This window comes from Nelumbo lutea, chromosome 3 (assembly GCF_056320005.1).
Source record: "Nelumbo lutea isolate HS-2025 chromosome 3, American lotus-T2T, whole genome shotgun sequence".
Taxonomy (NCBI): Eukaryota; Viridiplantae; Streptophyta; class Magnoliopsida; order Proteales; family Nelumbonaceae; genus Nelumbo; species Nelumbo lutea.
Window position 1 is genome coordinate 78,692,407 of NC_142686.1, and position 12,585 is coordinate 78,704,991.

At 41.3% G+C, this 12,585-nt stretch overlaps 1 protein-coding gene across 1 annotated transcript; it reads right to left on the minus strand.

Annotated features, from left to right (window-relative positions):
- Positions 1-11,271: 11,271 nt before the first annotated feature.
- Positions 11,272-11,907, minus strand: LOC148865904 (uncharacterized). The gene has a single exon (XM_088976399.1). The coding sequence runs from the start codon at positions 11,905-11,907 to the stop codon at positions 11,272-11,274; it is 636 nt and encodes a 211-aa protein (XP_088832525.1).
- Between the last annotated feature and the right edge of the window lie 678 nt (positions 11,908-12,585).

Here is a 12,585-nt window from a genome sequence, read left to right on the forward strand (position 1 = left end):
ATCGACTGCCGGCAGTCTTGGTTTCCATCAGCAAGAGTGCATCCCTGATCATATCCGACAAAGGGGCTAATCCTGTCACTATAATCACCCACTCAGACGAATTCTCTGACTGTCCCAACATACCCAGGTTTTGACCCCCGCTAAGATCTCACTGAATGGTACATCAAAGACAACCAAATCCGACACCCCGTGCAGTATCATAATTGAGTCTAGGGGTTGGGTGTAACTTTCCAGTTTTGCCCATCAATCTCTAAGGTCCAGGGCAATATTGGAAATCTGGTCCAGTTCAAAGATTCAATTAATCCTACACTATATGTGTCTAGGGTCTCACCCAGGTAGCTGAGATAGGCCACCCCAACCGATTTGGTGGCACCACAGTGTCAGCCTTGTCAGGATAGGTCTCCACAGACCGACCCACTGGATGTGAATATTCTAAACTAACACAAATCTCATTAAGTGTCCGATTTAAGGGTTTTACATGGAAATATACCAAGGGAACATGAATCAAATATGTACTTTTATTCATTTACAATAAACTCATAAAGTACATCATTTTGATTGAAGCTAAGGGCATACAAAACTGTCTAATAGTTTAGACAAGAGGTTGAGAAACAGTTAGGGAGAGAAATTAAAGCCCATCGATCAGATCGAGGTGGCAAGTATCTCTCTGGCTAATTGAAGGACTACTTAAAGGACAATGGGATAGTATCACAATTGGCTCCTCTTACTACACCACAACTTAATGGTGTTTCATAGAGGAGGAATAGGACCTTATTAGATATGGTCCGGTCACTTCTCATACACTCAAACATCCTTTTGGGGCTACGCATTAGAGACTACGACTTACGTGTTGAATCGGGTTCCAACCAAATCGGTTGCGAACACTCCATATTCACTTTGGACTGGAAAAAAACCAAGTGTCAGACACTTGAAGATTTGGGGTTGTCCAGCACACGTTAAAAGAACGAGTGCAGACAAGTTGAAATCCAAGACCAGTTGTTGCCTATTTGTAGGCTACCCAAAAGGCTCTTTGGGTTACCTATTCTATGACCCAAGTGAGCAGAAGGTGTTCTGCAGCCGAAATGCACAATTCTTGGAAATAGATTACATCCTGGACACCCATCATCAGGAAGTAGTTCTTGATAAGGAGAGCTTAGGAGTAGTGGGAGATATCCCACAAGTTCCAGGTAGTGACTAACCTAGAAGATCTACTCAGGTATCCAGGCCACTAGTCTGTTATGGTTATGACCAGGATAGCTACTTGGTGGAAACCTTGACTAGTGAGGAGGATCCCATGACCTATGCAAAATCTATGTTGGACATAGATTCCCAGAAGTGGGTGGAGGCCATGAGAGCTGAGATGGACTCAATGTAGACCAATGGAGTTTGGACTCCAATAGATCTGCCCTCCAAGGTAAAAGCAATCGGTTACAAATGGAATTACAAAAGGAAGAAGGGCCCCAATGGTAGAGTTGAGACCTTCAAAGCTCATATGGTGGTAAAAGGGTACACTAAAAAAGTGGGCATCGATTATGAGGAAACCTTTTCGCCTGTGGCCATGCTTAAATCCATTAGGATCTTGCTAGCTATAGCAGCATACCATGGTTATGAGATTTGGCAGACGGATGTCAAAACTGCATTCCTGAATGGAGATCTTACTGAATATATCTATATGTAGCAGCCACAAGGCTTCCTTGCAGTAGGTCAGGAACACATGGTATGTAAAGTTAATAGATCCATTTATGGACTTAAGCAGGCTTCTAGAAGTTGGAACATCCATTTTGACTCTGCTATCAAACTGTTTGACTTCAAGAAAAATCTGGATGAACCCTGTGTCTACAGGAAGTACAGTGGGGATAAGGTTACCTTTTTGGTTCTGTATGTAGATGACATTCTACTCATTGGGAAAGATGTAGGAATGTTGACTACGGTGAAAGTGTGGCTTTCACAGCAATTCTCCATTAAAGATCTTGAAGAAGCCTCTTATATACTGGGTCTTCGACTCTATAGAGATAGATCGAAGCGGATAATAGGATTATCGCAATCTGCTTACATTGACAAAATAGTCAAAAGATACAGCATTGAGAACTCCAAGAAAGGAAAAGTTACTTTTAGGCACGGAGTCACTCTCTCCAAGAAGATGTCTCCAAAGACCTCTGAGGAGATTGAGGGCATGAAGGACGTTCCCTATGCCTCTGCTGTAGGGAACATCATGTATGCCATGCTGTGCACTCGTCCTAACATTGCTCGGGCTATGACTGTGGTAAATAGATTCCAGGCCAACCTAGGGCAGGAGCACTGGATTGCTGTGAAAAATATACTTAAGTACCATCGAAGGACAAAAGAGTTTTGTCTGGTATTCAATGGTAGCTCACTACAGATCCAAGGGTATACTGATGCCGATTTCCAGTCAGATGCAGATGATAGAAAATCTACACATCTGGATATGTTTTCATGATAGGATTATGTGTTGTTTGCTGGAAAAGCAGCAAACAAGGGTCCGTTGCAGACTCCACGACCAAGGCTGAGTACTTTGCCGCAAGTGAGGCCTGCCAAAGAAGCCATGTGGATGAATAAGTTTGTTCACGAGTTGGGAGCAGTTCCGTCTAGCACATCACCCATCCCATTGTTGTGTGACAACAATGGAGCCATTGTTCAGGCTAAGGAACCACGAGCCCACTCGAAGTCGAAGCACATCGAGAGAAAGTACCACGTACTATGGGAGATAGTTGGTAGAGGGGACGTCCTTATTCAGAAGGTAGCGTCAATGGAAAATGTAGCAGACCTATTGACAAAGCCACTATCACAGAAAGTGTTTGAGAATCACGTGGAATGCATGGGACTCTGGCTTGTACCTGATTGGACCTAAGTGCAAGTGGGAGCTATTAGACAGTTTTGTATGCCCTTAGCTTCAATCAGAATGATGTACATTATGAGTGTATTGTTGTTTTGTGTAATACCCTTAAATTGGACACTTAATGAGACTTGTGTTAGTTTAGAATGTTCATAGCTGGTGGGTCGGTCTTGGGAGACCTATCCTGATAAGGCTGACACTGATGTGCCACCAAGTCGGTTGGGGTGGCCTGTCTCAGCTGCTAGGATGAGACACTAGGCGCATGCAGCATAGGATTAATTGAATCTTTGAATTGGACCAGATTTCCAGTATTGCTCTAGACCTTGGAGATTAATGGTCAAAACTAGAAAGTTACACCCGACCCCTAGACTCGATTACAATACTAAACTAGGTGTCGGATTGGGTGGTCTTTGATGTACCAATCAATGAGATCCTTAGCGGGATTCAAAACCTGGGTATGTTGGGACAGTCTAAGAATTCATCTGAGTGGGTGATCATAGTGACAGAATCAGCCCCTTTGTCGAACAAAGGTAATGATCGGGGATGCACTCTCACTGATGGAAACCAAGACTGCCAGCAGCCGATTGAAATCATTGAGATTTGTTTATGCAAAGTATATTTTATATGACATATAAAAGTATATATATATATATGTTATGGTTTCAAAATGTTTATAAAAGGTTTTAATTCCCGGGATCCATAAGGGAAGAGAGTGCAACACTGTTCCTTGGAGCCGAGGGAGAGGTCCTCTCTTGTCAGGCAGTGTTTGATCATTATGGGCTGAGAGGTTTAGTGTAAGACCATTGAGGGCAATACCTGATGGGCTAATCTTGCATCTGCCCATAGTCCCTGGGTGTTACAAGGTGGCTTGGCCCAGGGACCACTTAGGGTAATGTTGGGCCCATAGAGCCCATGTGATGGGTTTCAGGCGATGCACTGTCCATAGTAGTGTATTCGGCCAGGCCTTGTGACAAGGGCTGGGCCGAACCCATGTGGCTGATGTGTAGATCAATGTTTGGGTCCCACACCATACAAGGAAGCCCAACTAGGCAGTAGTTTGGATGGCTAAGTGAGCACAAAACATTAATGGGCCTGAAGCCCATTTCGAACTGGGATGATTTGATAAGTTTGAATGAGGGGCGGATCTGGGATTAAATTAGTTGATAGGATTGGGCCTTGACCCTATCCACTCAGAGAGTCCAAGATCTAAATAAGATTTAGATCTAGGAGCCTCCTAATAGGATTAGGAGATGACTGATCTGATCTACAGATAAGATAAGGGTTTATCCTTATTACCTAAAGGGAGGCCTGATCCAAATGTAATTTGGATCGGCACCTCTTAATTGGATTAAGAGCTGATCCTTTAGGGTTACAAGAGAAGAAGGGGCGACAACCTTTAGACAACAGAACAACACACCAAGATCTCTAGTCTTCAAAGCTGAAATCACAGAAGAAAGATTTCTGCAATTTCTGTGAAATACTTTCTTGCTGCCTCCTTCCTGCCGCCGCCAGACCTCCAGTTCGATCTCCAACTTTGTAGTGGAAATCAAGATTCGATCTTGATATCAGTTGGAAGGAATGCTCACTTGCCATCCAGCTATTCTTATGAAGGATCAGGTTCTTGGAGAACGCTGTTGATTCTACTCCATCCTGCACTATGCCATCTTCAGTGGGAGCAGTCTTTGGATCCTTTCTTGGGTGTGAACACCTCCATTGAGAGATAATATTTCTTTGTATCAAGTATACCTCTCTCCTACTCCTTTTTGGTTCAGATCTAATTCAGTTTATGGTTCAAGATTGATCCTTGAAAATATGATTTTCTAAATAGGGAATGCGATTTCCAATTGAAGGGAGAAAAATTTTTGAAATTTTCCCCCCTTACTCTGCAAGATTTGGGCGTCCATACGATGGATCTCTCATCCCTTCATAGTCTTCAGACTATCCAATATGTCTTTGGCGAGTTTGATCTAATCGAACTACCTTTGTATTGGATTGTCCAAAGAGGCTATGATATAGTAGCGGGCCAAGGAGTTTTTATCCTCCCATTCTTGGTATCTCTCCTTTGGGCCTTAGAAGCCCTATCCCTTGGACGATCCGGAGTAGGATTTTTATCCACCTTATCCAGTTTTTCTGAAGCCAGGACCAGCATAAGGTTTCTGTACCAGTTGGCATAATTGGGTCCCTTAAGCTTGTTATCATCAAGCAACTTAGCAAATTGTCTGTTTGCCATTTTCTGGTAAAACAACAAAACATTAGTCCACAACCTTTAGTTTGATTCATGTTACCTACATAGATATGGATTTTAACCTATGTTCCATTTCTATTTGTTTATCTCTGAGATTTCCCTCCTATCCCAGTGACGGAGACGGCGAGATATCCCTAGAAATGTGGGAAATCACATAGGGTGCATAGAGCCAACTGTTTCAACTGCATAACCCCACCATCTTTCTACGATGGATCACATCCACTCATCATATGAGTTTCCCTTTGGCCTCTGTCAGATAAGGTTCAGAGCCATTTTCAGGTAAACCTTTTTGTCCAGTGAGTGCTCACCCATCATATTCAGCTTACGCCAAGGTACTGTGAGAGAGTTTCCATTTTCTGGGGAAGCCCCTCCCACATCGGTCTATGACACCCCTATCATCTTATGAAACACTCTGACAGACCTAACAATAAATGGATAGCCCAATTTTATGGTGTGTTTCCTCATTACTAAAGGACCCATCATTGTATTAATGATGGAAGGCCTTTAGAGAGTCCATCATATGGATCTCCCTATCACAGGCACTCATATTACCGTAGGGAACAAAATCATGCCCTAATTCTAATTTAGGTCAAAACAAAGTGGCTCCCACTGACGTTCATAAAGTTAGATTTCTAGTGGGCCTAAATCGGCTAGGGTTTTCACACGCTTCCCTTTTTAGGAGTGTGAGGGCCCAACAAGACACAATATTAACAATTAATATCATCTAGGTATATGGGCTGAATAGCAGTTAGCAATTCAGCCTATATAGCTTTTCTCACATAAGTGGGCCAAATTAATCCCTGCAATTGAACATCAGATTCGGGCCTGATAGTGAGAAAACTGGACTGAAAACAGTCCCCTTTCAAACCCTAGATTTGGTCCAAACATATTTGGTCCAATCTGGTCCGAGATGGTCCGAAACTGATTTTCAATTCAAGAATTAATTCAGGAAAGATCTAAAATTAATAATTCTGATTTTTAGACAATCATAAATCAGACATGGACTATTCGCACCACCTGCAAAACAAAGGTTAGTCACTAGGGTTGCAGTTTCATAAACTGCAAAATGCAGAATGCAATCCCTCCATCTGCAAATCTCCAGCACCATCATCTTCTTCAATCAAGAAAATAAAATAAAATAGAAATTCTATTTCTATTAATTAATTAAATCCTTGATTGAATCCTATACATTTAGTCTAGAAAAATAAAAATAAAAATAATTATTTTACTGACCGAATTGAATAGAAATTACAAAAGAGAATGCACAGGCAATCTGTACCAAATCTGCACTTTGATCTCTAGGTATGAATAGTCCATTAAATCAAGAAATAAATCAAGAACCATTCTAAATAAATTTCAGATTTAAACAAAATTAATTTTATTAATTACATCCTTGATTGAATCCTATACATTCAATCTAGAAAAATAAAAATAAAAATAATTATTTTACAGACCGAATTGAATAGAAATTACAAAAGAGAATGCGCAGATAATCTGTGCCAAATCTACACTTCGATCTCCAAGTACGAACAATCCATTAAATCAAGAAATAAATCAAGAACCATTCTAAATAAATTTCAGATTTAAACAAAATTAATTTCAGATCAATCACCCTCAACAAGAAACAGTTTCTTGAAATAAAACAGCAAACTACACAATACTCAGATAGAACAGCTTCTACCGAATTGCGTAGGTTCAGATCTGAATTTTTGGTTCAAGATTCAAACCTGTGGGTCTGATACCACTGAAAGGGATGGTAGAATCCATCGTATGGATGCCAAAATAGTTGTGGAATGGGTGGCAAATTTCAAAAATTTTCTACCTACCTTTCAATTGGGAATTGCATTCCCTAATTTTAGAATCAAGATTCAAGGATCCTACTTGAACCAAAACCAAACCAGATCTGAACCAAAGGAGAAGGGAGTAATTATACCTGATCCAGAGAAATAATATCACCCAAATTTGGTGTTCACACCCAAAGAAGGCACCAAGATTTGCTCCTACTGAAGATGACACAACAACTATGGAACAGAACTAGCAGAGTGTGTCCTACACACTGAATCCCTTACAAGAATCCTTTGGATGACAAAGAGCACCAAACAGAATCAGCCTTTCAACAAAGACTAATATCAAGAACTTTTCTTGATCTTTCTCTGATAGAGAAAATGAACTACAATAGATAGTGGTGGCTGCAACAAGAGGGAGCTAGAGAAGAAGATGGAAAACTACTTTTCCTTCTCTAGGGTTTCTGAGATCTTGTCTCACAAAACTGTAGGGTGTGTGTATCCCCTAGGGTTTGAATTCCTGTAATTTGAATAGGGTTTCCCCCAGTTGCTTAATGATTAAGAAAAGATCCCTTGATCATATAAGGAGTTGCCCTTATCCAAATCTGTATTTGGATTAACTAAAGGGATGAGAGATCCATCATATGGGCGCCCAAATCTTGTGGAGTAAGGGGGGCAAATTTCAAAATTTTTTCTCTCCCTTCAACTGGGAATCGCATTCCCTATTTAGAATATCATATTTTCAATGATCAATCTTGAACCATAAACTAAACTAGATCTGAACCAAAAAGGAGTAGGAGTGAGGTATACCTAATACAGATAAATATTATCTCCCAATGGAGGTGTTCACGCCCAAGGAAGGATCAAAAACTACTCCCACTAAAGATGGCGCAGTGCAGGATGGAGCAAAATCAGCAGCGTTCTCCAAGAACCTAATCCTTCGTAAGAATAGCTGGATGGCATGTGAGCACTGCTTCCAATCAGTCCTTTGATATCAAGATCAAATCTTGATATCTCCTACAAAGTTGGAGATCGAACTGGAGGTCTGGCGACGGCAGGAAGGAGGTGGCAAGAAAGTATTTCACAAAAATTGCAGAAACCTTTCTTCTTGTGATTTTAGCTCTGAAGACTAGAGATCTTGGTGTGTTGTTCTGTTGTCTAAAGGCTGCCGCCCCTTCTTTTCCTGTAACCCTAAAGGATCAGCTCCTAATCCAATTAGGAGTTGCTGATCCAAAATTTGGATCAGGCCTCCCTTTAGGTGATAAGGATAAACCCTTATCTTATCTGTAGATAAGATCAGTCCTCTCCTAATCCTATTAGGAGGCTCCGAGATCTAAATCTTATTTAGATCTTGGACTCTCTGAGTGGATAGGGTCAATGCTCAATCCTATCAACTGATTTAATCCCAGATCCGCCCCTCATTCAAACTGATCAAATCAGCCTAGTTCGAAATGGGCTTCAGGCCCATTAATGTTGTGTGCTCACTTAGCCTTCCAAACTGCTGCCCAGTTAGGCTTCCTTGTATGGTGTGGGCCCCAAACATTGATCTACACATCAGCCACGTGGGTTTGTTCCAGCCTTTGTTACAAGGCCTGGCCGAATACACTGCTTGTTAGACAGTTTTGTATGCCCTTAGCTTCAATCCAATTTGATGTACTTTTGACATTTAGTGTAAATAAATAAAGTGCATGTTTGATTCATGTTGTTTGGTATATTTCTGTGTAAGACCCTAAAACTGGACACTTATAGAGACTCGTGTTAGTTTTAAATGTTCACAGCCATTGGATATGTCTGGGGAGATTAATCCTGCCAAGGCTGATACTGGTGTGCCACCAAGTGTTGGGATGGCTTGTCTCGGCCACCAGGGTAAGACCCAAGGCACATGTAGTATGGGATTACTTGAATCCTTGAACTGGACCAGATTTCTAGTATTGCCCTAGACCTTGGAGACAGATGGGCAAAACTGAAAAGTTACACCTGACCCCTAGACTTGATTATGACACTTCACTAGGTGTCGGATCGAGCTGTCTTTGATATGTCAATCAGTGAGATTCTTAGCGAGGGTCAAAACCTGGGCATGTTGGGGCAGCCTGAGAATTCATCTTTGTGAGTGATCATAGTGACAGGATCAGCCCCTTTGTCAGACAATGGTAATGATCGGGAATGCACTCTCTCTGATGGAAACCAAAATGCCGGCAGTTGATTTCAATCGTTGGAATTTTGTTTTGCAAAATTAATATATATAAATGTATGTGTACGGTTTCAAAAGGTTTGCAAATGGTTTTAATTCCCTGGATCCATGTGAGTAGAGAGTGCGGCACTGTTCCTTGTAGCTGAGGGAGAGGTCCTCTTTTGTCGGGCAGTGCTTGATCATTAAGGGCTGAGAGGTAAAGTGTAAGACCATTTAGGATAATACCTGATGGGATAATCTTGCACCTGCTCACAGTCCCTGGATTTTTATAAGATGGATTGGCCCAACGACCACTTAATGTAAGTGTTGGGCCCATAGGGTCCATGTGATGGGCTGAAGGGGTTACTAAGCTTTTCAGTGAATTCGGCTGGGCCTTGTAATAAAGGCTGGGATGAACCCATGTGGCTGGTGTGTAGATCAATACTTGGGTCCCACGCCATACAAAGAAGCCCAATTGGGTAGGAGATTGGAAACTAGTTAAACACTGAACAATTAATGGGCCAAAAGCCCATTACAAGCTGGGCTGATATGATCACCCATCTATGGGGTGAATCTGAGATTAATGTTAGTAAAAGGATTGGGCTTTTGACCTTATCCACTCTGGGAGACCAAATTCATATCAGATTTGAATCTAGTAACCTCCTGATAAGATCAGGAGTAAATTAACTTAATCTACAGATAGGATTAAGATAATCCCCTATCCAAATATTGATTTGGATTGGGATAACTCCTAATTAGGAGGTTTTCTTAATCAAGAAGAAAGGAGGAGAAAACCAATTCGAAAATATCAGATTTCGAACCAAGGGTTTATAGTAAGAAAACCAATTCATCACCCACTCAGATGAATTCTCAGGCTGCCCCAACATACCCAGGTCTTGACCCCCGCTAAGGATCTCATTAATTAGTACATCAAAGACAACCCAATCCGACACCTAGTGTAGTATCATAATCAAGTCTAGGGGTCGGGTGTAACATTCTAGTTTTGCCCATTAATCTCCAAGGTCCAGGGCAATACTGGAAATCTGGTCCAGTTCAAAGATTCAATTAATCCTACACTGCATGTGCCTAGGGTCTCACCCTGGCAGCTGAAACAGGCCACCCCAACCGGCTTGGTGGCACATCAGTGTCAGCCTTATCAGGATAGGTCTCCCCAGACCGACCCACTGGCTGTGAACATTCTAAACTAATACGAGTCTAATTAAGTGTCTAGTTTAAGGGTATTACACAAAAACATACCACGGGAACATGAATCAAATATGTACTTTTATTCATTTACAATAAACTCATAATGTACATCATTATGATTAAAGCTAAGGGCATACAAAACTGTCCTATAGCTCCCATTTGCTCAAGGGTTCAAGTAATCCTACACTACATGTGCCTTGGGTTTCACCCTAGCGGCTGAGACAAGCCACCCCAACAGTTGGCAGCACACCAGTGCTAGCCTTGGCAGGATAAATCTCCCCAGACTTATCCAACTGCTGTGAACATTTAAAATCAACACAAGTCTCATTAAGTGTCCAGTTTTAGGGTCTTAAAATAACACTTGCCTTAGGTGAAGAGACCCGGTTACTAAGTCTAGGGTATCCATTAACCTTTTATTCTCTCTCTTTTTATTTTTTTTGCAACATTGTTCAGGGCAGTCCACTATTTCTAACAATTTGAATATTTTTTGTCTAATTTCTTAATCTTTCTCTTCTTATCTTGGCAGGGGCAAACATGGGAGTATTTTCCAATTTTTAAACGACTTCAACAATATTCAAATAGACCAATTTTTTACTCCTATCACTTGCTACCAATTTCTATTAGGTTCAATATTCTTTTATCAGTTTCGTCAATTTTTTTTTGTTTGGAAATCTCTTTTAATGGAAGAATTTTTAAATTTTTAGTGAAATTTTAATTTTGCATATTTAAAGGCTTAGCTTCTCATTTTTTTTTCAATTTTAAATTTTCTCTCTCTTTCCCCACCCCCCCAACTTAAATGCCATTGTTCCTAATGGCATGATTAGAATGATGCAAAACAAGGATTAGACAAAGGGTACAATGAATAGGATTTTCCTAAGGGTTCAAGGCTACCACCTGTTCTCGAATCAAGAAAAGAAACAACTATTCTAACACTAAAGACAAAAATCAACTGAAAACTACGTTGGGTTGCCTCCCAACCAACGCTAAGTTTAACATCTTTAGCTGAACACATTCACGCATTGTTCCCATCTATACTCCCCAACTCACTTTCATCTTCTGACAAACAGGGTTCAGATTGGGCTAACCATGGGGTAAGCATGTCATCTAAAAGATCATCTACCATATCCACCTTGCACTCATCTTCACCTAGGTTTGGATACTTAGAGGCACTGAAAATGTTTAACCGGACTTTCTGCCCCCCTAATGAAATGTCCATTTCTCTTGATTTACAATTGACATTTGTATCGGTCATTGCTAGAAATGGACATCTTAAGATTATCAGGATGTGGTTCAGTTCCTTGGTTAGTATAATGTTTGGTATGATGAAATCCACTAGGAAGTGACAACCCTCTAGCCTGACAATGACATCCTCAATAACACTTTGAGGGATCTTGACTGACCAATTAGCGATTTGCAGAATTACCGAGGTATGTTCTAACTCGCCGATCCTGAACCTATCATGAATGGACGGAAGCATATTTATATTGACCCCTAGATCCAATAAGGTTCGATCGAAGGTGATTCCAGAGATGACACAACTTATGAGAGGAGCATCAAGATCTTTAAGATTTTGGGGAAGTTGGTTTAGGAGAGCTGCACTAACATCTGCAAAGAGCATCAGTTTTTGTGGGGCCAATCGTGGCTCCATCATTTGAGTACATAGCTCTTTCAAGAACTTGGCATAGGCCGGGATATGTTAGATCGTGTCGAGGAGAGAGAAGTTAATATGGACTTCCCGGCTCTCCCTGTTGCGGGTCTCTTTCTTCTTTTGCATCGGCCCGACTGTGAGTGCAGTTGGAAAGGTGACTATAGGTTGGTTCGCTATGGACTCTTCTTCTAAAGTTTCCTTTTCTTCTTCTTCTCCCCCAACTTAGGGTCTTCTTGCTCCTTTTCACTAACTCTCTTAAACGGGTCCTCTAAAATTCTTCCACTCCTTAAGGTTGTAATAGCCTTGGTGTTTTCAGGCTGAGGGTTCTTAGGAGGTGGTTGAATTTGTTGTGGAGGAAACCCGATCGATGATTTTTAGGATTCGTAACTAGTTGACTTGGTAGTTTCCCTACTTTTGTCATCTTCTTGGCTTTGGCTAGCTGTCCTATTCGGCTCTCTAATCTATCAATGATGGATTGCTGCTGATTTAGAATCAGCTAGTGAAGTTGCATGAATTGATCATCTACTGTACGGGTCTGAGGAGGTTAAGGGTAAGCCTAATACGGTTGGACCGGTTGGTTCCTAGGGTACACCTGATGGAATGAACTCTATACTTGTGGCCTCTGAAATTGCTGGGTCATGGAGTTAGATGGATGGTATTGTTGTTGGGACTGCGTGT

Excerpts from the sequence above, each read along its gene's own strand:
- LOC148865904 (XM_088976399.1), bottom strand. The coding sequence starts at position 11,907 with ATGGAGCCACGATTGGCCCCACAAAAACTGATGCTCTTTGCAGATGTT.